Below are 24,068 nucleotides of genomic sequence, written 5' to 3'. Positions count from 1 at the left end.
TGACATCAATTACGATGGGAAGCGATGTCATGCGTTTCGTGTTTCTGAAAAGGTAATGTGTGTGTATTATGACCTGCTGTACACTCAAGATAAACCTCCGTGAATCAATAATAGCTGTGGCCCTTTCAGTCAAGGAAGCCTAGACCATGGCCCCCGTAAGAAATGCAAATGCGCCGTGTGAATGATGAAATCGGCGTTCAAAGAACAAAGAATGTCAATAATTTTACAGGAAAAGAAGGCTGGCTCCAAAGACACTGGAGAGGGCAGTCACGAGACCGACAGCAACGGGGGCGAAGCTCATAGCAGAGGGTTGAAGACCGGCAGAGGCACCGTTGGTGCTGGTGCTGGTACCGCTGCTGCTGGAGGAGGTACTGGAGCTAGAACCAGAACCAGAGCCAGAGCCGGAACTGGCAGTGGAAGTCGACTGAGTGCCAGAGGTCTGACTACCCTTGCCGCTGAATCCAACACCCTTGCCAGCACCGTTGGTCAGATACTTCTTGGCCGGGGTGGGAATAGACGGCAGCGAGTCACCATCGACATCCCAGTTGGGGGCGGACTTGACGGGGCAACCGCTGGCACCACCAGTGCTGTTGTAGTCACCATTGCCGCTGGGGTTATTGGTACCCTCAAAGGCAGTCTTCAAGGCATCGTAATCGGGCAACTCACTAACGGAATCACCGCTGATCTTGACTAGACCGTAGTTGCTAGACTCCTGAGAATACTCGTAGACGAGACCACCAGAGTACACCCCAGTCATCTGAGTCGAGTACAGAGACTTGACCTCCTCAAACTTACGGGTGTTGGTGTTGCAACCGTACTCGGAGAGGAAGAGAGGGATACCATAGCCAGTGAAGTTCTTGACCTTCTGGTCCCAGCCGGAGATCTGGAAAGAGGAGGGATCGCACCAGGAGTAGTCGTTGAAGGCGAAGAAGTCACTGCGCTCATCGTCGGATCCGCAGTTCATGTACTCAGCCATCTCGAGACGGTTGGTGTCGATATCCGCAGCAGAGTAACCGACGGGGACCTTGCGCAGGTTATTGCCAGACAGGAAAGCACGGATGTCACGGGTGACAGCCTTGACGTAGGGCGCAGCGGATGAAGAGGGACCATCATTAATGACCTCATTACCGGAGAAGAAAGCCAGGGTGTTGTCGTACTTGGCGAACATCTCGACGGTCGCGAAGATGTACTGCAGGTACACATCGTTGTAGGACTGCGAGGGGTCGGCACGGTTGAGGGAATATTTGGGGGTGTTGACATCCAAGACGAGGTAGATACCGGCCTCAGCCAGGGCAGTCATACACTCATCGTGGTTGGCCGAGTTGTCAACGGAGTAGACACGGATGGTGTTCAAGCCAAGATCTTGGAACTTCTTGATGTCGCGCTTGCAGGAATCGGCGTCGGCGATGGGATCGGCCAGCTTGGAGGAGCCACCGGGCTGGTAGTCAACACCACGGATGTAGAAGCGGTCGTTGCCCTTGAAGAAGGCATTACCCTTGACGGTGATGGGGGTGACACTGCTGGCACGCTTCTCGGGAATGGAGGCACCGAGAACAGTGGAAGCGCCCAGAGTGAGTGCAGTTGCGAGGGAGGCAATTGAGGCCTTCATGATGTTGTTCGGGGGTGTGGGTATAATTTCGAAATCAAAGCAGGAGAAAGGGTGGTTGTAGTTGTAAGAACGAGTGTCGAGAAGAATCGGATGTCACCAAGTAGCTAACGAATGACTGGTGTGACGAGGGAAAAAAGAAAGAAGGAACGAAGGTGAAACGGAGGAACGTAGGGATGAAGAAGGAACGGGGTTGAGCATGTTATACGGGGTCCAGGGAGGTGGAAAAGTACGAGCGGCAAGGACCAAGACCCTGTGGGATTGATTCGGCCATGATTGGCAGGCCCTGAAAGCTGCCCATGGTATATAACTTCCGACTGGTCGATCCTCGCGCAAGGAGGCGCAGCAGGTGGAGAGTGGTGGACCCTGGTGTCGTTATGAGAGTCTATGTGGTTGTTTTTTTTTTCTATTTCGGACGTGTTTAAGATTGGTACCGTGGATTGCAACCCAAGGGCGTCTGGGGACACACCCGCACCGGTATCTGATAATCCGAGACAGAGTCTACACATTCTACACCGTTCATACATTTGACCCAGCACTGCCACCTCCCATCTGGATGCAACTCCTTAGACAGATACATAGGATTGGCTTGACGGTGACGCGCGTGCCCCTGAGTGGAGTTCCCGCCGATCACAAGCTAGGAAGTGTCCCAAGGGATCAATAGACCATCCGGAAATCTGGACTGGGACATGAAAGCCATTTGTACAGAGACTGAGACTGAGACTGAGACATGGCCATGGCACGCCTCGCGCCTTGGCAGGCCTAGGCACGCTCGGCTGTATTAATCGAAAACACAGCAGCCACAGTGGGGGGGGAGGTCTCGTCCAGCAAGAAGTGCACCAAATTAAAAAAAGGGGACCAGGGACTCTCAGGGACCACTATGGAGTTTTCCCCAGACCCCTCATTCGTCTGATGGCCCGCCTGGGCTCCAGTCTGGGTCTTGGCCCAGGTCATACCTCATACCCGAAGTACCAGGCAGCACAAAATCCAATCTGGGTTTTCAAAAGCGAAGATGGGCGACAATGGTCAAGTACGGAGGAATGACTGAGATGGTTTTGTGAATAGGATCTCCTTTCACGCGGCCACCTGATCCTCCACATGCGGTTTCCGATGTCCGCTCACCGCCTTGACGTCCGCCCACATTCCGCCCACGATGCTCCGCAGAGCTCCCATACTCTCAATCTACCAAGGGTCAATTTCACTCAATGTCACGGCGTTTCAGGGGAAAGTCTCCACTTACCACAGGGTACACCACACAGATCATCACACTAGTCCAAACCCAAATAAATGAGACTACAACCCAGCCGGTGAAGAATGATTTACTATAAACGTAGCTGGTCCCAAACAGAGTGAAAGGAACCAGAATCACCGCGCCAAAGAAGAAGATCCCCGTGGCCATCCACGCAAGACGCTCAGCTTTCTTGGCTTGGATGGGGTCCATGGGCTCGGTGTTGTTGGATTCAAGATAGTCGACTAGTTCGTTCCTTGCCAAGACTGGCGCGACGAGTTCATCCGGTGCGTCTGATGTACTCACAGGCTCCTTGGCTTCACTCACGTCGGCTTCTGGTTTCTCGTGCTTGGTCTGTTTCGAGAAGCCAGGAATGGCATCCAATCGCGCTGCGTGCTTCTTTGGGAACACAAATGTTAGAACGACGGCCATGATGAAGCCCACGCCAAACGACGCCAAGTTTCCCGCCAAGGCATTGGTGGTGTCGCCGGTGGTCGCCACGTCGATAGTCCCGGAGCGCTTCCAGGTCGTCACGAACCATACAAGCAGGCCACATAGAAATCCGATCCAGGGTGCGCCGACTGCCGCAGCTGTAGACATGGGCTTCCACAGGAGAATCATGCCCACCGGGAGTGATGCACCACCCACAATCACGCCAAGCACAGTCAGAATCCAAGTCAAGCTGATGCCGGCGGCGTTGAGAATGCAGCAAAAGGCCGCAAGCACAACCGCATATAATGCAATCGCCCAGTGACTGACCTTGACTAGCGTTTCCGAGCTGGTGTTGGGCCGGAAGTAGGTCTTGTACACATCGAATGTCAGAAGCGAGGAGACGGCGATCAATTCGGCAGACGTGGAGCTCGTCACCGCCATGAAAAGCAGGATCAGCATCAGTACGGCACCGCCTTTCCCGAGAAGTGTAATTGCAGTTGCTGGAGCTGAAAGACCCGCGTTGGTCTGCTCCATGGACAGTGGGTTAGGGAAAGTAGGAAATTCCGGATTGCTGGTCAGAGCCGCGCACCCGAGGCCCATGACTGTCGCAAAGCCAAATGGGATTCCTGATGTTATCAGCAAGCGATAGTATAGTATTCGGATATCATTACTCACCATACCAGGCCAGCCCACCCAGGATATATGCCTTCACGGACGTTTCAGGCTTGGAAGCAATAGCTCGCTGCCAATATGCCTGATCCAGCCATACAGTCGTGAAAGAAGAGACGAACAGATCAAAGGCGAAAATCAGACCTCCAACGGATCGGAAAGTCAGATAAGACCCATGTTTGTTCCTCTCAATCGGCATAGTCACTGACGCCTCTTGCAGCAAGTCATAGAGCTTCCCAGGACTTCCCACAACATCACTCGTGGAAACCATAGTGAATCCAAACACCAGAATGGCAACAAATAAAATCACAGTGTGTGTATAATCTGCAATGAAAGTCGACCTCAACCCACCAGCAATCACATAGGCCGCCACAACAAGTGGAATCAAAAACACCGCCGCGTATACATTCATCCCGGTCAACGCACCAACAACCTGCGCACCACCCAACACCAAACACGCCCCAACAAGCATATTCGTTGCAAGTCCATAATACAAATAGGTCAAATGCGCAATTTTTCCATGCCTTTCCAATACAATCTCCGGCATAGTATGTGCCCCCGAGCCTTCGACTTGATCTTCACAGCAATCAGACCAAACATGAGAATCTGTAGCGTCCCCATGGCTCCATACCACATCGGTCCGCAAATACCATAACTATACCCGAACGTGGAACTAGTCAGGAGCGTCGCCGACCAAGTCCACGAGGAAACGATACCGGCGCTGATGAGACCTGGTTTCACGGATCGAGATGCGGTGTTGAATTCTTCGGCTTTGTGGGTTGAGAATTGCGTGTAGCGGTTTTGTAGCCATGTGAGGCCGAGCATGAAAAGGGCGAATACGCCGCCGATGCCGATCACGATGCCGTAGCCGACTCCTGGCGAGAGCACTTGGAGGTCGTTGCCCATGGTGGTGGGACTTTGTGTGGAACTGACTTTGAAAATTTCGTGAAGAGCATGATAAGATGGCCCTACGGAGGTGCTTTTGTATTCCATGTGCGTATCTACAGGGATTTTTGGTGTCGGCCATACATCGTTGCTATCATGTTTGACTCCGCAGATAAGAGCCGTTGATGGGGGTATCTTGTACCTGTCGTGAACTACCCCAACATCTCGTTGGGGTAAGGTGATAAGCATGTGAACTGGTCGATTTTCCTTTTTGGCAGGATTGGCCTGTTTTGGGGTATTATTCTTCTTGATAAGAGGTGGTGTAAGCGTCTGAGCTGCCTATGAGCGTGTTGGGAAAAGAATCTACCCCGACCCATGACGATGGGTTGGCTACCCCGACATGCACATACGAGTCTCAATAGAGACAACATTTACAGCAAGTTTTGCTTCTGGCATTTGAAAGTTCGATATTCATCAATCGTAGAGGATGTCTTCCGGTTATCTCCGAGTTCACCACTGAACAGTAAATGTACCCTGTAGACGAATATCCCGACTCGAGCTACCAACATACACCTTGAATGTACCACTAGGCACGACCCACTCCTGCTTCGCAACATTCCAGTAACTCAAGTCACGTCGGGTAAGCTCAAAGGAAGCCAAAGTCGATTGTCCAGCTGCGAGCTTCAGCTTCTGGAACCCACGCAACTGCTTTGGCGGAGTCCACGGAGCAGAATCCGGAAGACCAATGTAGAGCTGCGCGACCTCGGAGCCAGTAACCGAACCACTGTTATGAACGAGCGCTGAGATAGTGCCAACTGACTCAAAAAGCTCAGACGGACCACCGGGAATGACCGTTCCAGTTGACGGGCCAGCAGTGGCAGAGACACGGATCCCGATGGCGCTATAAGCAAAAGTCGTGTAGGAAAGGCCAAATCCGAACTCGTACCGAGGGACGAGACCAGTCTCGTCGAAATGGCGATAGTCGATGAAAAGACCTTCGGCGAAGTTATCAACCTCGGCATTTACCCAGCCGGTGCCGTAGTCGCTACGCTGCTTGGCGATCGTGTAGGGTAGCTTTCCACTGGGAGAAACGGCACCGTACATTACGTCGACCAAGGCGTTTCCACTCTCTTGGCCTGGAAGGCCGGCCCAAAGAATTGCCTTGACGTTTGGCTGGGCGAGGATGGTTTCAAGAATCACGGGTCCGACGCTATGCACGACAACAATGACGTTCTTGTTCACGGCGGCGACGGCCTTGACTAGTGCGTTGCCGTTGTGCCAGGGATCTCAGGTTATTCCTGTCGCCTTCGTTGCCTTCTACGGTGATGTATCTAGGAAAACATAAAATCAGCATGTTATAACCCGGTGCATAGTAGAGGTAAGACTTACCCTTCGCCGGAATCGGAGTTGATGAAGACCACTGCGGTCGCGGCTGCCGCTGCAGCTTTGGCAGCTGCAGTGGTATCATCGGTGGTGCTCTGAATGACCTTGGTGGCGGTCTTCTGGGATTGAAGCAGGATTGCATGGAGGGGACCTGCGAGATACTGATAGGCAAGTTAGCTTCAGTGTCTAACTGCAAAGCCCATCATAACTTACCGGGAACTGCGCGGTACCACTACCCCAACCCATGGCCAGCGTGCCATTATCACATCCACGGTCAGAGCACGCATTGGGTCCATCTGGGTTGACGATGGCATCCGAGCCAATGACAGCCAGACTCTTTGGGTTGGTGATGGGCAAGGTTTTGCCTTCGTTCTTCAACAGAATAATCGAGTCACGGGCAACCTTTCGAACAACAGAGCCGTGATCATCAGTCACGTCGACGCTGGCATTGCCGCCATCCCAAGAGCTGAAAGCCACCTCGGGGTAGCCTTTATCTTGATCAAGGAGATACCAGGCCGCCAGAATTCGGGTGACCATATTGTCCAGACGGGCCTGAGGTACCGAGCCAGCTGCAATGGCCTTTTGCAGACTCGCTCCCCAGAAGATGCTACCGGGTGGGGAGTTGAAGTCACTTCCAGGCATGGTCATGTCAAGTCCAGCCAAAGCGCTGTTGACAGTAGTATGCTGTGCGTTCCAGTCACTCATCACATAGCCACGGAAACCGAGCTCATTCTTCATCATCTTGTTCAAAATGGCATCACTCTCGCAAGCCCATGTCTCATTGACCTTGTTGTAAGAGCACATAACAGAGGCGACATTTGCTTTCACGGCGTTCATGAACGGCCATACATATAGCTCATGCGCCGCACGATCGCCGATATTCGAGCTGATGGTTTCTCGGTTGTGCTCTTGCTCATTTCCAAGCCAGTGCTGTTGATCCGGTCAGCAAGGTTCAACACGTAGTAAAGGGAGCCACATTACTTTGGCACATGCTTGAACACCAGAGTCCTGCATGCCTTGAATCGTCTCCTCCATCGCAACACCGCTCAGATAAGGGTCGACAGAGAAACCCTCCCAGATTCTGCCTCCATCGGGGTTCTTTCCAAGGGGTCCAGCCACTGGTCCTAGTTGAACATTGACACCTAGTCCCTTGGCTTCAGCGCCCATTGCAGCGCCGCGGGCGTACATCAGACTGCGATCCCATGTTGCACCGGCATTAATACCAGCTGGGAACGCCGTGACCGGGTTTGCATATCTAACGCCAAGTGGTGAATCCTGCAAACACAACGATGGGTAGCCGATGGACTCGGCAGCGTATGTGTTTCCGACACAGGGTCCGCCTTCCCAAGTGACACCAGTCACGATACCGATCTTTTCAGTCTGATTGAGCTTGAGTAAGGCCACTTTGGCTTTTGAATAGGCTGCATCCCATCCAGCACTGCCCAAGCTATACGCTTGGACAGCTGTGGTGGTTGCCAAAACAGAGAATAAAAGCTGCATGGGAAAGGGGCTAAAAGCTCTTGTACATCGAGACCCTTGAATCCCCCGGACCCTGCTCCCCTTTTAAGGTCTTCCTTCCATTAAGAGACCGAACAACCTTGCTTTCCTTCGAGACCCCTCATATTCGCCCAAATGTCCGCTCGGACATATATGATAAATTGTAAAAACCCCATGACCCGAGATTGGGCGAAGACCCCTGTGCTCGGCAGGAGGCGCCAAATGGTGCGCAGGTGCCTTTCTACAAATTCAGGGTGACATTCCTGAGGGATTAGTGCCGAGCCAAGCATGCGCGACGGCAATTAAAACATAAGCTAGTAACATGGATGCAATCGAGCCGTGCCGCAGTGTACCAATGGTTGGACGGCGGAGTATCGGAGGTGCAAAACTGCGGGGAAAGTCGGAGCAAACCTGGTCAAGTCGATATTCAGGCTATTAGTCCCCCCCATATAATCACCAACACGAGACAACATCCTAGTCCAGAGAGCTCGTGAGAGTAGGTATGGTTATGATTCGATTCACCATTTTCCAACTACGTGACCTGCTCTTGTTGCCACCACTCCGTCTGGCCGAGGCTGCGGCTTGGCCGTTAATATAACGAAGCTTTTTGCTTTGCCATTTTCTTGTTGAAACTCCGATCGTGGCGCTGGAATTGCCGAGTGAAAGAGACAATACGAAATCCCACTTTGGATCATGAATATCCAATTGGTCACTGAAGGTTGAAGATAGTCCTGGAAACATAAGGAAATTGACTGCTAAGCGAAGCCATCCACTGCAGCTAAATGTCACAATCTGAATCAGCTTAGACCTCCGGTCGATTTCCCCTGGTCCTAGTGCCAAAAGCTTCTTCACCGTCGAAGATCAGCGCTGCGCCTTCCAAATTGAGGCCTTTGGTTTCCGGGAACCTGAAATAAACGAGAGGGATTTCAACGGCAACTACACAACAGTAAACAATGTAATATCTCTAGCTGATTGCATCCATCGCAACGAGATTGGCATATCCATTAAATATCAAAACACATATAGGGGCGATCTGCATGATGTTCGTGCCTTTGGCCCGAAGATGAGTAGGAAGGACTCCAGTAACGTAGACCCACGGCGGCCCATTGAGACCCGCATGGTAGGAAAATTGGTAGAAGAAGATCATGACGACAACTCCGATTCGGAGAGAACTATCATTGAAGTTCCGTTCCTGGTTGATGGCTGAGAACATCGTCCAGATCACGTAAAAAGTCAACATCCCCACTGTCGAGAACAGAAACACTCTTCGGCGTCCGGCTACTTCCATTGGGGAGGCTAGTGCAACGGAGACGCCGAGACTAAATATTGTCAAGCTACCATTAATGCGCAATTGCTGCGGGTCTGAGCTGAAAGTTAATCGAGTCTAGAATGAGATGCAGATTGCCGCGCGTGCTGAGGAACTCGCGATAGCCAGACTTGGAAGCTTACTTGGCAGTTTGGATCTGCATAATGAATTCCTTCATCTCAAAATCTACCAAAGGCGATCCCTCTATCCGCCGGCATGGTATTTTACAAACATCTTGCGCGCATCCTCACATCGATCCTTTTGCTCTAGGTACCGTTACGACTCCGGGAGCAGATATACACAAAGCACCTGGACCAAGGGGAAAGACCCTTATAGAAGGGAGGGGGATGCGCCGGGCCCATGATGCATCTGGACCCATGAAGTAAATCCCGTCCATAATCCATGCGGATAGCATTGCACCCAAGTACCACAGATTATTGTGGTACTCTACCAGAACAGAGCGATGGGTCGAAAATGCAAGCTCGCTGACGATCACCGGCGACGCTGCAACCGCAATCAAACCAGAGAACCCAATGATCATACGGGTAACCAGAACATGGCAGAGTCTTGCGCAGCGCATTAAAGAATGGCGCCAATGACTAGGAGAAATGACCCGAAGAAAATAGGAAAGCACCGACCAGTGTGGTCACATAGCCACGGGGCAATGGGAAAGGCCAGGATCTGGCCGAAGATTACCCCGTTCGACAGGGAGCCTAGTCGAGTGCCCATCGGAGAGCCGAAGAAGTGGTGCCATAGGCTCATAGACTGCAGACAGTTTAGCATCGATCCCTCATAGCCGTTGGTGATTGACGATCGATATGGCGCGATCATTCCTAAATCGAGATGGAGGAAATAATGCTCCTTCCACAACGGCTTGCCGGTATCAGGCAGCAAATCTCGGAGGTTCCATTCGGGTTGACTGTCATCGATGTGCTGGACGTCAGCCATCGATTTTTCTTCATTACGACCCATTTTGATGGTCAAGCAAATTTTCGCCTAAGTTCCAAGAGTAGATGAACATTTTTCTGGAACTTTCATTTGGGTTTGAGGCCACTGGGGTTGCTTTGAAATATGTTCAATTTCGCTTCCAGGGGTTCTCCTTCAAAAGATGCTTGAGCACCGAGATATATGCAAGATTATCCGGATTTCGGCGAACGAGGTCTTGCCTGACAGCTACTGGGGCCATTCTTGGCATATCGGGGTTGCGATGAACGCAAAGTACTGTGGCGTCCTTGGCTAATTGACCGGGATTAATTTCAGGGTAAACCCAATTTCCCGCATCGACAAGCTGCTGCCAGCGTGGGGATAAGTGCGGAGATGAATCGAATGAAATTCCCGTGCTCGTGGCGTCGTGGGAGACTAGATGAGACCCTGGCTCAGATCAGGACAAGCGCTGTGTTGTGCATTGAACACATCAACATACTCCGATGAACGCCACCGTATCTCCGAAACTCCGCCGTCCTTCACTTGAGATATTCACGCGCTTTTCCGGTCAGCGAACAAAAAGCCCTCAATTGTCGGACAGTTTGCGCACCCAATCGGAAATTCTCAACCGGACGTAGCCCTAGAAGCGAAGGTATTTCCGGTCGGCAGCCATTTACCCTCGAAAGCGAGTCACTCAGGCTTGTCTTACGTGTCACTTCCGAAAATCTACATGCGACAATGATCGACCTCCATGCGCTTGCGTGCGACTGGATGCTGAATATGCGTATCAGGAAAATGACCCGTCGACGTGCGTTCCATGACACGGAGAGTCATAGAGATTACACGTAGAACGTGAATCAAAACTAAACAAGAGAATAGATTCGACCCTACGAGTCTTGCTGTTCTGAAACGACTCGATGAGTTGGAAGCTTTGCTTCAGGCCAAAGCGAACGATCCATCTCCCTTGGCCTTGGGAGACTTTCCCCCAACATCACCATCTGGTCTCAGTGGTCTTTTCAGCTCTACTGGAACTGATAAAAGAGCTTCAAGGAAACTGCGATCTATCGCCGCTGAGACAATCAGGGAAGGGTCCGTCTTTGATGACTGTGAGTTGCCTCGGCACTTCCATCTTCTACATTCACTCGAGGACGATACAAGTACGTACAAGAGGCCAACTGATATCGGTCGACTTTGATCTTCATGAGACAGATTATCCGCTGTGGGAATTATTTTACTATATTCATAGTCTTGTTCCCAAAAATGGAAGAAGATTTTTTTCACTGGGTTGGAAAGAAGCGGAGCTTGATGTGGAAAGGATGCTGGATTTTTGTAAGGATGAGTCTCGGTCATCTCAACAACGGTGATTTTTCTGCAAACCTTACGAGACCCATGGGTATAGGAGGAACTGTCAACTAATTTGTAACAATTTAAGTTGACCAAGAACAAAGTCGTGCTCTCAATGGACCAGAAGTATTGCTTTTGTGATACAGAGTCATCCTTGAGATGGGATATTGCGTGGTTGTGTATCAGGTGCTACATATTGACATAGCTACCGGTCTGAGCTTCCAAGATTACTCGGAATGCCGTTTGCCCAACTTGTTCGTTCCATGAACCCAGTCCAACAAGCCAATAGACCCATAATTCAAATTGAACTTTTCGTGATGCAGATCATGCATTTTCGCCTTGTCATGGAAAAAATCATACCCACTATGCACCGTGGCAGTATTGAACAACTCCCAAGCCAAAAAGATCCAGAATGTCAACACATGACTTCGTAGAAGCTGCGGCGGCAATGAAATAGGGAGCGTATTTGCGAGGATTTGTTCAAAGGGATGCGCAAACTGCGCAGCAAGAGCGATCGGCGCTGTGAACTTGTGGTGTTTCTTGTGGATGCGGCGGTAGAAGTACGGGACGTGCAGTAAGCGATGGCTATAATAAAACATTGCCTCGCGGAGAAGGAGACTTATGAAGACATCACGAACAATTTCAATAGCTGGGGGCAAGGCTGCCTCGACGCGATATGCGGATGCAGAACCGGCGCGGCTGGTGATGGAAAGAAGTGCCATGTGCAGTGCCGAGGACAAGATTTGATTCTGCGTCACGACGATGAAGCAGCGAACGATGTCCTGTCGCGTGGGTTGTTTTGGGGCTGGCTGAATCTTGTGTCGCTGGGAGAAGGTGGGAGCGATCATATCGACCAGAATATAGAATATTGATGGCAGCCAGAATGCCACTATCTGAACGAGTAGTGTCCCAACGAACTCGATCCTCTGAGGCGAAAAAGAATCCACGACCTCAGACCAAAAGACCGCAGCCCTTGGTAGGAACCCATCAAGTTGAACGGACATAATTGTGGGGGTTTCGCACTATTCAATCATGACGGAGTTTCCGGGATGGCAGGGTTTCGCCTCTTTATGAACCTCGGCGACCCCCAGAATTCTTTTTCCCGTCCCCACAATCGATCGTCAGACATCGCGGGAATGGGTGGAGCTCGGCTTAAGGCCTTGCCATGTGAAGCTGTCACGGAACTTAATAAGTTGCGATAGTCAGCGCTGGATCGGCGATTTCGAATCAAAGTGAGGGACATGCTGACTTGTCTCAAGACAGTAGTCTTGAGTCTAATAAGCAAAGTGAGCCCCCCCCGTAACCGGCCCGAAAACGGCCCGGTGGAGAATAGCGATATGATTTAATCGGATTTCAACCATCATGAAAGCTGAGCTGCTCACTTTGTCTCTATCTCGCAGTGACACATGCGATCTAAGCCACGGTAATTCCTCCGAGCATAGTTGTGTTACGCGGCGCTTGGCTCACATTTTTCTAGATGAACTACATCGAGTACGGCCTCAGCCGCATCTTTGCGAGCGCCAAAGGACGTGAAGCGAGACTTTTCACCAAGGGCCCTGCCTTCGCGCTGCATCCGACTGCCACCATCGCTCTTTTATGCCCTGAGGTAGGCATGTCAGGATCGCAACTGCCCAAAGAGCTTTCTGCAGAAGGCGCGGGCCATTTTCCCACCCTGCAGTGGCCTAAAGCGTCAGCCGAGACCAAGCAATACTTGCTCATCAGCGAAGATCCCGATGCACCTCTTCCCAGCCCAATCACTCATGGCATTTATTACGGTATTCCATCTTCCATGATAGGTGTCAGTCATGCCGATTTTGAGAAAGCCAAGGAACCTTACACTCTCAAGGGCGGATTCAAGTATGGCAAGAATCGCCGTGGGAATGTTTATATTCCTCCTCGTCCTCTGCTTGGCCATGGGCCCCACCGTTATTTCTTCACCTTGATCGCCCTCAATGAGGCGGTCGATGCAAGCAAGTTGAGTGAAATGCCTACGGCAGAGGAGATGGCTACTGCTATTAACGGGAAGGTTCTCGGTTGGGGAGAGTGGTACGGAGTCTACGAGAGGAAGTGGGAGTGATCTCAGTCCTAAGGCATTGTGCTGACCCGTCTCTGTGAAATATTTCTTCGCCGAATCATCCGTATACCTATTTCTTATTTGCGACTCATATCATTCTCTTCACCAGTCCAAGATCATGTGCTATACTATAGTTGCCCCATATCATGGTACTGGTTCTTTCCTACAACCCAGCCAGAGAAATGGTCGAATTGGATCCAGACTCTGCATTCTACTCTCTATTATCTAAAAATTTTCCTAGCTTCTTCGGGGTCAGATTGGAAGACGATCATGGTCACCGTGGTTATGGCCGTAGATGACGACGCTGCGATCACACGAGGTATGAATTTCATCTTCGACCAAGCTTGCATCCATGGCCAACTAGCACTCGATCAGTCCTGGATGTTGAGATATCGGGTCAGAATTCTTTACTGTCGTGTGGGCTTTACTGTCGTGTGGGCTTTACTGTCGTACGGGCCTCTGGCAGCAAGACCTTGGCTCAGGTGCGACTGAGGAATTAAAGCGTTAAAGCCCACGACTAACTCTACGCCCCAGCCCGAGATTCTGTACGAAAAGCCCTAGACTCAATCGCAACTAGAACTCCCGATTTCTAGGGGCCCTACCCCTGCAGTCTGACGGCGAATCCTGTCTGTTCCACGAGGCCGCACCCGCGTTGCCGATAGAGATTTCCAATTCGTCCGCATCAGCCCGACAAGAGGACATCTTTGCTGGTTATCGTGTCCAAGTTACTCGAAATCCGATAGCTTCAACTTGAGTTTGAGAATCTGCAATGACATTATACCACCCATGCTGATGCGTGATGGCAGATTGGAGGCTGCTTGTGACAGATACCAAGATCCACGACGTTGAGACTTGTCATTGGATGTTTAATCATTCAGGGACAAAAGCTGCCAGTAATCAAGCTATATGTGGCTTATCGCCGCTGTACAGCGATGATCGCTGTCTCGTATGGATCCAGGCAATATGAGTTGTCACCTGGGGCATGTGCACATGCCAAGTTCAGCTTAACGGCGCAACTTTTCTCTATCAATAGTGAACATTCAGCAACTGTCTCTACCAATAACGAACGTTCAGTCGAGGGCTTAATTGGCGGTTTATTATTGACGTTTCATGCAACGGATGATACGGAGCACTTGTATCACTGCTAATATGAGTCGGTACTTATGAGTCAAGTGCTATAGATATCTTTGCAACCGTCGAATAAGCCCTATTCATGCAAGGTTCCATCCCTGTGGTCCTTGGTGCCTGCAGTTGATTTTGATGCCTCCAGGGCATGGCTCTCCACCTGGGCAGCTGCACGTCCTTTGGTTTGGCCATTGAAATCAATATCCTGGAGAGACGGAGAGTTCCAATATGCGAGGGATGAGCCCAGACCAGAAGTACTACCTCCTTTCTGGGAGGTACAAGAAGTGCGAAGTACCAGTTTGCACATGAATCGATTCTCAATCCTCTGAGAAGTTCTACTTTTTTTTTTATGTGGATGGAACCAGGCCCAGGGAATTTGTGATGATGATTCTATTTCAGTACTGTTGGATATTGCTTGCCCTGGGTCACTTCGTTTGTTCCTTCGCTGTCATTCCAAGGTACCAGGCCGAGAGAGCCGCGACTTTAGGTGTGAGAAGGGAATGGTATGTGACTCTTACTGTCACACTCTCTATGCTTCACTAACATCTTCAGGGGCGAACTCTCACCAAGCCAACGGATCAATTACACAAACGCGGTGCTGTGTTTACAAAACCTGCCGAACCAGGTTCCCACGGCAGACTATCCGGGCGTTCGGAGCCGCTTTGATGACTTTGTGGCGTAAGTAATGGACTCCTCACATCGGAGAGATCCGACACTCGAGTTATTTTAACTTTGGTCCAGAACCCACATCAATTACACTCTGCATACTCACTACAGCGGTCTGTTTTTGCCTTGGCATCGACGGTTCATTTGGTTGTGGGAGAGGGCTTTGCGAGAGGAGTGTGGATACCAGGGATATCTTCCGTAGGACTCCTCTTATTCTTCTTTTTCATCATGATCTAACTCCGGCAGATACTGGAACTGGCCACTGTGGGCAGGCAACCTTGCCACAAGCCCACTCTTCGATGGCAGTGAGACATCCATCTCCGGTGATGGAGAATACAACCCAGGCGAACAAAACATGTCTGGCGGGAACATCACTCTACTCCGAGGCTCGGGGGGGAGGCTGTGCCAAGAGCGGGCCCTTTAAAGACATGAAAGTGCATATGGGCCCATTCCCAGGCTCTTTGACTTCCCTCACAGAGATCCCGGCTCCACGCTTCGAATACAACCCACGCTGTTTGAATCGTAGTCTCAACGATTTCGTCTCCAGCCGGTACACCAATTCCACCCTTGTTTCCACTCTCATGAAGACCAGCAAGATTGCCGATTTTCAAATGGTCCTTGACCATTGGCCACCTCGAGAGGACGGAGTCCTCGGCCTTCATGGCGGAGGCCACTTTAGTATCGGATCAACAATGCAAGATCTATTCGGATCGAGTCAGGATCCTGCCTTTTTCCTGCATCATTCACAGATCGATCGATTGTGGGCGAAGTGGCAAGATGTGGACGCGAACCGGCGGAATGCGTTGAACGGGACGAGTACCATCTTGAATCCGCCGAGCGCGGACCCCGTGACTTTGGAAACAATAATGGACTTTGGGTATTTAGATTCCCCCCGACCGGTTCATGAGGTCATGAGTCCCTTGGCCAATGGGTTTTCTTATGTGTATACTTAATCGGTTTCGAAGCCGAGTTCGGCTGTCTTCGGACGTGCGGGGGGGGACCTAGGCCGAGATGGGCTCGGGGGTGACGGATACGAAGTCGGCTTCACGATTACGTCTACTTTGTGACCGTGTGCACCATGAGGTGTATGTTGGAGGCCTAATTGTAAAGAGAGATCAGTTTAGTATATGCAGACTTAGCAGACGTAAATTTTTCTGATGTGCCAAGGTCCGAACACTGTCTCACCGGAAACGTAATGTAAAACCTAGGGACGAGAAGAGTTGGCATTGTTTACAGAGCCATGGTCAGGCCAGGAACTGGTGTTCGTGTTGTGTTCCCCTAATGTACGCAAAGTACTTTCATCCCCAAGGCTGAAGGCTGTGTATGACAACACGACTACTGTGCTATTTTCAGCATGACACGGGGCCAATCATGGCCAACTTGATAATCTAGCGTTTCTCTATTATTCGCAAGTGGATGCAATTGATCATCGTTTGGTGCAAACCAAGGCCCGAACGGCTTTCCGATGTTGCATTTCAACCTTTTTGAATCGGTCGCCCGGTCGGAATGTGTCAAAGTGAATAGGCGTAGTTTCTTATAGTCCGTGGAGGATCACCCGATTTATCCGGTTGGAATAGAAACGCGAAGGACGACTGTTTAGGACAAGCTCAGGAGTTTAGTGGCTGCCACCGTATCCAAGCTTCTCTGAACTATTTCCTTTGGGACGTGAGATCCACTTATTGTTAGCGTGGTCTAAAAACCGGGCATCACCAGCATTAACTTGCTGTTACTTTTCTATTTTTTATTTTTTTTTCCTCTCTTTATTTCTCCTGTCATTGTCCTTGTCCCTCTTTGCATCCTTGCATCCTCCTCCCGTTCAATCTAATTCACCGGACACCCCAACACCGATACCTTTCCCCAAAGAGTCCAACCCCACCCAATATCAGCCCACCATGCTGCGCGTCAGCTTGCTCCAGGTGTTCATCCTTTCGCTGATGATCCTGGCCACTGTGTTCGCGGCGGATCAACCACCTGCCGATGAGCAGAGTGTCGCCCCCCGTGAGTCCCTCCAGGACGTGCTTGCCGGTATCAATGTGGCCTCGATTCACGATGCCTTGCACGCCCTCTCCACCAAGTTCCGTGACGGAATCTTCCCGACTGACATCAGTGCCGCCGAGGCCCTGAAAGATGAAGATGAGAAGATTGCCAGTCTGCTGCGCGTTGTGAAACGTCAGGAGAATGCCACCACGTCTGACACCGCTCCTACCACGTCGGCTGCTGCCACTACTTCAAGCATTGCCCCGACTACAACTGGCGAGACTACCCAGAGCACCTCATCGGAGTCGACCTCCTCTATGGTGCCTAGCACCAGCTCCAGCTCCAGCTCCAGCTCCAGCTCCAGCTCCAGCTCCAGCTCCAGCTCCAGCACCAGCACCAGCATCAGCACCAGCTCCAGCACCAGCTCCAGCACCAGCTCCAGCACCAGCTCCAGCTCTAGCTCCAGCTCTAGCTCCAGCTCTAGCTCGGATTCCACAACGGATTCGACCTCGACAACTAGCTCCAGTACTAGCTCAAGCTCAGGCCCAAGCTCCACTGAAGTGACAACCACTTCATCCACGGAGAGTTCGACGAGTGTCTCAACAACATCGACGACTTCTGTTCCCTCAACTCTTTCGACTACCACCAGCACCTCGTCGACCCAATCGTCCGCGGACACGACGACTTCTGCAACTAGCACTGAGAGCTCGTACACTTCAACCTACAAGAGCACCACCACCCTGCCCGACGGTAGCCTAAGCACAATCACCTCCACCACGATCGTGCATGTCAAACCCACTGGCACGTCCGCCACGTCTACCACCAAAAGCTCTCCAGGCCTCCAAACTGGAGCCGCGGCATTGACCACCGCTGGTCTCGCCCGCGAGGCCCTCGTCATGGTCGGTGGCGCAATCATGGTAGCATTTGCTCTGTGAAGTCCGCCGAAAACTCGAAATCTAGATTCCTTCATCTTTCATCTTTTATCTGCACCTACAATCTAGCATCAATCCTTAGCATTTCCGATGGCGATTGTCATCTCACGATCTTTACGAGCTTCCGACTTACGTCTTTCCTTTTCATGGGCTCCGGCGTTCGACCAGGACATGGTCATGATTCATTTTACTCTTCCTCGGAAGTGGTCTGCGATAAGATGGCGAATATCAACAGCGTGCACTTTCTAATTCATCTTGTGATATCTTATCTAACACATTGAACATACAATACAATGCAATCGGGCCGAGAGGCATCTCAATTGAAACTCGCGTATAAACTTCACAGCGCTGTTATATCTTCCAATAAATGTGCAATAGGGTATGTATGCGCCGTGGGAGCGTCTGAGGGAATCAAAATATAAAGTAATTGTATGTATCCGGTCGGGAGAAGATACTTGAATCGTGTAGCCTCGAAAGGAAGACTAATATCACCGTCCGAAACTGGTCGACCCCTGCCATCGCTCCTCAGCTGTCCAGTATCGCACGATACTCTCCCAGCCGGCAATGTCACCATCGCGAAGGAGTGCTGCAACATCAACATTGAGTGGTGAGTCAGGCGCGGGTTCGGTCAAGAGCTGGTGAATGGCGGTAAGTGTCGATGAAATCGTGTAGATAGGCGTCCAGTGCTCGGTCGTCAACAAAGTTAGGCAGATCTCGCCCTTATCAAAGGAAATGTTCGGGTGTGATATCTTGGTCGTGAAAGTGATTGTGGGCGGGGCGAGAGGATAGTTGGGAGGGATCACAATGCGCAGGTGCCATAGGCCGCCTGTGAAGAGCTGTCAGCTTGATGACGGTCGCCTACTCTGAAGCTTAGGACATGCCTTCATATGGGGAGCCATTCACGCCCTTCAAGACGGCCTCCCACCGTAGGAGGTCCTCTTCATCAACGGGACCCAAATGGAGTAGCACTTCGTTTGGTGATTTTGCGTAATCCTTCAGCTCACGCAGAAGCCTTTGTGTCGTCTGTGATGAAGGCGAGGCCATTATAGAGGAATGCGGGTGACCTCAATGTGGGTTATAAATGGTGGGAAGAGGTTGCTTCCGTCGAAGAGTTGGAAGTCGGAGGTCGGAGAGCTGGGGTCATCGCCGAGGCTGGGGAACCCAATTTGCCCATTTGACCTCGATCCGCTCTCCACATGTGAAACTCTCTCCGTCTTCAAACTTGCATTTACATTTCCACCATGCGCACTTCTCGTGCTTCCAAGGAAGCCTCCAAGGTCTTCCAGGCACTGTCGCCTCCTGCGCGACGCTCAACGCGGAATTCCTCGCTCAATGCGAGTGCATTGCGTAGTTTTGCTTTTAATGCAAATCCCGCGGAGACACAATCGGTCCCAACAATCGCTCATCTTCCTGCTAGAAGCGATGATGAATCCTCCCTTTCGTCCGCTGACACAGCCGACATCGAAGACCTCCTCGAACCACCTACGAAACGCCGTAAACGCAACGCCAGCACGAAGTCCCTCCCGACGTTGAGTCGCACGCCACGCAAGGTCTTGAAAAAGGAGGACCCGGATGAAAAGCCTGAGGCGCCAGCCAAGGCTCGTCGCTTGCCAGCGAGAAAAACTCGTGATGCTCAAGGGGAACTAGTGATGGAACCCCCGTCTAATTGGGAGACAATGTACAACATCGTGAAGAAGATGCGAGAGGACAATCCGACAGCACCAGTGGATACAATGGGTTGCGCCGAGTTATTCTGGCGGCCATCGTCCCCCAAAGACCGTCGCTTCCAGACGCTCATTGCATTGATGCTTTCCTCCCAAACCAAGGATACCGTCACAGCAGTGGCGATGCAACGACTTCACACCGAGCTTGGCGAGCAGGCAGACTGCGTGGATATAATCAAGACTGAAAATCCGGAATGCATCGGCGATGTTCAGGTCAAGACCGAGGAAGAAGATATCAAGATTCCTGTCAAGGACAGCACGCTCAACCTAAGCAATATCCTCGCGGTGTCACCAACAAAGTTGAACGAACTCATTGAAAAGGTTGGATTCCACAATAACAAAACGAAGTACATCAAGGCCGCCGCTCTGATCCTCCGGGACAAATTTGACGGCGATATTCCATCCACCCCAGAAGAACTCATGAGTCTTCCGGGCGTAGGTCCGAAAATGGCCTACTTATGCATGAGCGCAGCATGGGGCAAACACCTCGGCATTGGAGTCGATGTTCACGTGCATCGAATTACCAATCTATGGGGCTGGCATAAGACGAAGACGCCCGAGGAAACTCGTCTGGCCTTGCAGTCATGGTTGCCGAAGGAAAAGTGGCATGAGATTAACAAACTGCTTGTTGGGCTTGGTCAGACGGCTTGTGGGCCTGTCAAAAGGCGATGTGACGAGTGTTATCTTGCCGGTACGAAGCTTTGCAAGAGTGAGATTAGAGGCCTTTCGCCGATGAAGTCTGAGGCTGAGATTAGAAGTCTTATGGATGAGGAGCCGAAGATTAAAGTTAAGATTGAATCGGTGTGATTTGCATTCTGGAAAGACGCCTTGATCTCTGAGATTTCAAGCCATGCTGGTGTCTGCTCATTGTGACGCCTCGATGAAGATCGGGGATGTATGCGACCCCATTCAAGCTTACGCTCAGCTAGTGCCTCATGGGAGCTACCCAAAGGTCGACAAGCCCCTCTGTCCTAGATTTACTTGGGCTCGTGGTTGGACACGACAGACCTGGCACAGAAAGGCGGGACTGGCTTTTTCAAGGAGGGAACAATTGCCATCTTTGCAAACGTCGTATTGTTTTTCGAAACAACGTTGCCTCTCCTCTCTTTTTCTGTCAATTCTTAATATAAAAAGTATCTATTTCTTTCGGCAATCGATTTTTTTCGGGCTAGATACCTGACCGTTTTGCATTAGTATGGAAGAATAATAACACTTCATCAAGAAAAAATACAGAATCAGGCACAATCGATTGTTCAAAGAAAGTCGACGCTAACTTTGGGAGCAAGTATAAGATGACTAAAACGAATGAGGTCACCCGTGGGTCGGACATACCAGCTTCAATTATCCCCGAAAGCCTCCCACAACGCTCAATCTCGAACAAATCGCTCGCTCTATCGATAGCACCCAATTTCTACCAAGGCAGCGAACTTCCACGTCTCGACTACAGCTCCAATCCCTGCTTGCGCCGGCCAAAATGGCCCCAACGCCAATCTCGATACCCCTCTTCGCCGAAACCCAACTCCAGCTTCTCCTACGCGAACACGAAGCCGAGGTCTCCTCCTCAACGCTCGCCTCAACTGCCGCGTCCGTTTCTCCCTCGACGCGCCGAAAGCTCCAAGCTACCGGCTATGCTTTGACAGGTCTCGTTCTCTCACAATGCCGTACTGGAATGGGCGGTCGCGTGGTGGGCGAGTTCGTACCTGACCCCGCTATCGCGTCGAAGAGTGAAGATGGCGCATCAGATGGACAGCCGAGACTTGGATCGCATGGGATAAGGGTTGGGGATGTTGTGCGTGTCAATGATGTTTCGGCGGGGGGAAGAAGGTGGGGAAGGAAAAGGATAAGGATAAGGATGGGAAGGATGTGAAGGGGGCGGAGGGTGTTGTCACGAGAACGGGTGATCGAGCTATTTGGATTGCGTTTGGGTCTAGCGGTGGTGGGGGAAGGTCGAAGGAGGAAGATGAGGCTATTGAGGAGTTGTGGGGAAAGAAACTCTGGGCGTGGGTTTTTTCTTCTAGTTTTGGATGTTGCAATTGGGTCGTTTGCTGACCTGGCCGATAGGATTAAACTTGCCAATGATGTTACGTACAGACGGTGAGTTTAGTTTGATGGACTGAGTCGGGGAATGGGGCTGATCTTTTCTAGGATGCGACAGACTATGGAGAAAATGGTCAAGATGACTGAAGCAGACCACACGCATTTTATGCGCGTAGCTTTTGGTCATACGACCCCATTACAACCAGGCCATGATATGACGGGACCAATTGAATTTATGGATCCGACATTGAACGACTCGCAAAAAGATGCTATTCGGTTTGCTCTAGCGTCGAAAGATGTTGCCCTTATTCATGGCCCGCCTGGTACTGGAAAGACACATACGCTGATTGAGCTGATCATGCAACTCGTCCAACGGAAGAAACGTGTTTTAGTCTGTGGCCCGTCGAATGTTTCTGTGGACAACATCGTGGAGCGCCTAGCTCCAAAGAAAGTCCCGGTCGTGCGCATCGGGCATCCGGCTCGGCTTCTTCCTTCAGTGCTTGAGCACTCTCTCGAGGTTCTCACGCAGTCTTCTGATGCAGGGAACATCGTCAAGGATGTACGCAAGGAGATCGATACCAAGCAGGCTAGTATCCGCAAGACAAAGTCTGGTCGAGAAAGACGGGCAATCTACGACGACTTGAAACAACTCCGAAAGGAATTTCGAGAGCGCGAGTCTAAATGTGTTGATAACCTGGTGCGCGAGAGTAGCGTGGTTCTGGCAACACTTCACGGTGCCGGAGGTCATCAGCTGAAGAATCAGAGATTTGATGTGGTCGTCATTGATGAGGCTAGTCAGGCTCTTGAGGCCCAGTGTTGGATTTCACTTTTGTCTGCAGATAAGGTTGTCCTTGCTGGTGATCACTTGCAACTGCCACCAACGGTCAAGTCAACGAATACAAAGTCGAAGGACGAGAAGGGAAATGTGGATAAATCGGGCCAAACCGCCGACAAGGAGATTCTCAAAGGTGTGTCCTTGGAGCGGACATTATTTGACCGCTTACTATCTTTACATGGCCCTAGCATCAAGAGGATGTTGACTACGCAATACCGAATGCATGAAAAGATCATGCGTTTCCCATCAGACGAGCTCTACGAGTCGAAGCTCATGGCCGCAGATTCTGTGAAAGCCCGTCTTCTAGCCGAGCTGCCTACGAAGTCGAAGGCACTGATGACACGCAAGAACCCCTTGTCTTTTGGGATACACAAGGTGGCGACTTTCCCGAACAAGCCGATGACAAGGAGATCGGCAATAAGGAGGCACTCCTTGGTGAAAGCAAAAGCAATGAGATGGAAGCAATGGTCGCCGCCAGACATGTCGATAAGCTTATCGACACCGGTCTCAAGCCCGAAGACATCGCCGTCATTACCCCTTACAACGGCCAGCTAGCACTCCTTTCCCAAATGCTCCGTGAGAAGTATCCCGGTCTGGAGTTGGGCAGTGTTGATGGTTTCCAAGGCCGAGAGAAGGAAGCCGTGGTCGTCAGTCTCGTGCGCAGCAATGCGGAGCACGAGGTTGGTTTCCTTGGTGAGAAACGGCGTCTCAACGGTATGTTCTCTCATCCTGGTCCTGGCTGTGCATATTGGACCTGTCATCATGTCTGGACGCAGCTAACGGCGGGGTCTAGTGGCTATGACGCGACCTAAGCGGCATCTCTGCATCTGCGGGGACTCAGAGACCATCAGTCGGTAAGTGCCCGTGTTCGGTCTGTGGAAAAAGGGTGGTTTGATTGATTGTCTTATTGGGATGCAGTGGCAGTAGCTTCCTGAAGCATTGGATGGACTACTTGGAGGAGAATGCGGACTTGCGATATCCTGACGCAGGCGATCTACTTTGAGTTAATTCTCGAGTCCTGGGATTAGCAATCGAGGTGTTACGAGTCAACGATGCCGAGACCTGTAGTCCAATCCTGCAGCTCGTCCCGATTGCCTGATCGGTGGGGCCCGAAACTTCAGTGCCGTCTTTGAAGCGAGACACGCAGGCGGTGAAACGGGATGGACGACAGAAGCCGTGTTTCAAGACACGCAGCGCCCCTCTACTGGGGATGATCTTCGCGATCGTGTTGGGCCCGTCGGAGATGCATTACTAGATATAGTTTAAGCGTGAGAGGGGTCTTCTCTGATCGGCAATGCCGTGACCGTGGCCAGGGTCTCTGCCGTCGGACAGATTTTGACGTAGTCTGATGTCCCGGTTCGAGAGTCCAATTCCAGGCTTGATACGTTGGCAACTCAAGTTGCCTGTGCCACTAAGACGTCTCA

General features: G+C 51.2%; 12 protein-coding genes across 12 annotated transcripts; 5 read left to right on the top strand and 7 right to left on the bottom strand.

Moving 5' to 3' along the window:
* Positions 1-223: 223 nt before the first annotated feature.
* On the bottom strand, positions 224-1,609 carry gel1 (1,3-beta-glucanosyltransferase gel1; the record flags this gene model as incomplete). The annotated part of the gene is made up of 1 exon (XM_056961706.1): positions 224-1,609. One exon carries the CDS (start codon positions 1,607-1,609, stop codon positions 224-226), a length of 1,386 nt encoding a protein of 461 aa, XP_056826709.1.
* A 1,195-nt stretch (positions 1,610-2,804) lies between these two features.
* N7477_000042 (sodium:solute symporter family protein) lies at positions 2,805-4,206 on the bottom strand (the record flags this gene model as incomplete). The annotated part of the gene is made up of 2 exons (XM_056961705.1): positions 2,805-3,892; positions 3,942-4,206. 2 exons carry the CDS (start codon positions 4,204-4,206, stop codon positions 2,805-2,807), a joined length of 1,353 nt encoding a protein of 450 aa, XP_056826708.1.
* A 230-nt stretch (positions 4,207-4,436) lies between these two features.
* N7477_000041 (uncharacterized protein) lies at positions 4,437-4,841 on the bottom strand (the record flags this gene model as incomplete). The annotated part of the gene is made up of 1 exon (XM_056961704.1): positions 4,437-4,841. One exon carries the CDS (start codon positions 4,839-4,841, stop codon positions 4,437-4,439), a length of 405 nt encoding a protein of 134 aa, XP_056826707.1.
* A 489-nt stretch (positions 4,842-5,330) lies between these two features.
* Positions 5,331-7,703, bottom strand: N7477_000040 (beta-glucosidase; the record flags this gene model as incomplete). Its single annotated transcript, XM_056961703.1, has 4 exons — positions 5,331-6,030; positions 6,210-6,364; positions 6,417-7,133; positions 7,185-7,703. 4 exons carry the CDS (start codon positions 7,701-7,703, stop codon positions 5,331-5,333), a joined length of 2,091 nt encoding a protein of 696 aa, XP_056826706.1.
* Positions 7,704-8,664: 961 nt separating this feature from the next.
* N7477_000039 (uncharacterized protein) lies at positions 8,665-9,978 on the bottom strand (the record flags this gene model as incomplete). The annotated part of the gene is made up of 3 exons (XM_056961702.1): positions 8,665-9,019; positions 9,435-9,510; positions 9,645-9,978. 3 exons carry the CDS (start codon positions 9,976-9,978, stop codon positions 8,665-8,667), a joined length of 765 nt encoding a protein of 254 aa, XP_056826705.1.
* Positions 9,979-11,501: 1,523 nt separating this feature from the next.
* Positions 11,502-12,278, bottom strand: N7477_000038 (sterol desaturase family protein; the record flags this gene model as incomplete). The annotated part of the gene is made up of 1 exon (XM_056961701.1): positions 11,502-12,278. The coding sequence occupies one exon, from the start codon at positions 12,276-12,278 to the stop codon at positions 11,502-11,504; it is 777 nt and encodes a 258-aa protein (XP_056826704.1).
* A 473-nt stretch (positions 12,279-12,751) lies between these two features.
* On the top strand, positions 12,752-13,351 carry N7477_000037 (YbhB/YbcL family Raf kinase inhibitor-like protein; the record flags this gene model as incomplete). The annotated part of the gene is made up of 1 exon (XM_056961700.1): positions 12,752-13,351. One exon carries the CDS (start codon positions 12,752-12,754, stop codon positions 13,349-13,351), a length of 600 nt encoding a protein of 199 aa, XP_056826703.1.
* A 1,350-nt stretch (positions 13,352-14,701) lies between these two features.
* On the top strand, positions 14,702-16,092 carry N7477_000036 (tyrosinase family protein; the record flags this gene model as incomplete). The annotated part of the gene is made up of 4 exons (XM_056961699.1): positions 14,702-14,748; positions 15,026-15,151; positions 15,215-15,252; positions 15,386-16,092. 4 exons carry the CDS (start codon positions 14,702-14,704, stop codon positions 16,090-16,092), a joined length of 918 nt encoding a protein of 305 aa, XP_056826702.1.
* A 939-nt stretch (positions 16,093-17,031) lies between these two features.
* N7477_000035 (putative GPI anchored cell wall protein (Dan4)) lies at positions 17,032-18,051 on the top strand (the record flags this gene model as incomplete). Its single annotated transcript, XM_056961698.1, has 2 exons — positions 17,032-17,420; positions 17,601-18,051. The coding sequence occupies 2 exons, from the start codon at positions 17,032-17,034 to the stop codon at positions 18,049-18,051; spliced, it is 840 nt and encodes a 279-aa protein (XP_056826701.1).
* Positions 18,052-18,536: 485 nt separating this feature from the next.
* Positions 18,537-19,092, bottom strand: pex4 (putative ubiquitin conjugating enzyme (UbcJ); the record flags this gene model as incomplete). Its single annotated transcript, XM_056961697.1, has 2 exons — positions 18,537-18,874; positions 18,930-19,092. The coding sequence occupies 2 exons, from the start codon at positions 19,090-19,092 to the stop codon at positions 18,537-18,539; spliced, it is 501 nt and encodes a 166-aa protein (XP_056826700.1).
* A 197-nt stretch (positions 19,093-19,289) lies between these two features.
* Positions 19,290-20,579, top strand: N7477_000033 (endonuclease III domain-containing protein; the record flags this gene model as incomplete). Its single annotated transcript, XM_056961696.1, has 1 exon — positions 19,290-20,579. One exon carries the CDS (start codon positions 19,290-19,292, stop codon positions 20,577-20,579), a length of 1,290 nt encoding a protein of 429 aa, XP_056826699.1.
* A 667-nt stretch (positions 20,580-21,246) lies between these two features.
* Positions 21,247-23,647, top strand: N7477_000032 (putative DNA helicase; the record flags this gene model as incomplete). Its single annotated transcript, XM_056961695.1, has 7 exons — positions 21,247-21,561; positions 21,612-21,772; positions 21,834-21,866; positions 21,918-22,942; positions 22,993-23,358; positions 23,438-23,498; positions 23,563-23,647. 7 exons carry the CDS (start codon positions 21,247-21,249, stop codon positions 23,645-23,647), a joined length of 2,046 nt encoding a protein of 681 aa, XP_056826698.1.
* Between the last annotated feature and the right edge of the window lie 421 nt (positions 23,648-24,068).

The sequence above is a fragment of the Penicillium maclennaniae genome (genome assembly GCF_028827695.1).
Source record: "Penicillium maclennaniae strain IBT 15551 chromosome Unknown utg000001l:1.0-3280838.0:1.0-3283122.0, whole genome shotgun sequence".
NCBI classification, from domain to species: domain Eukaryota; kingdom Fungi; phylum Ascomycota; class Eurotiomycetes; order Eurotiales; family Aspergillaceae; genus Penicillium; species Penicillium maclennaniae.
The sequence above is the reverse complement of the archived record's forward strand: the minus strand, read 5'-3'. Positions and strand labels throughout refer to the sequence as shown.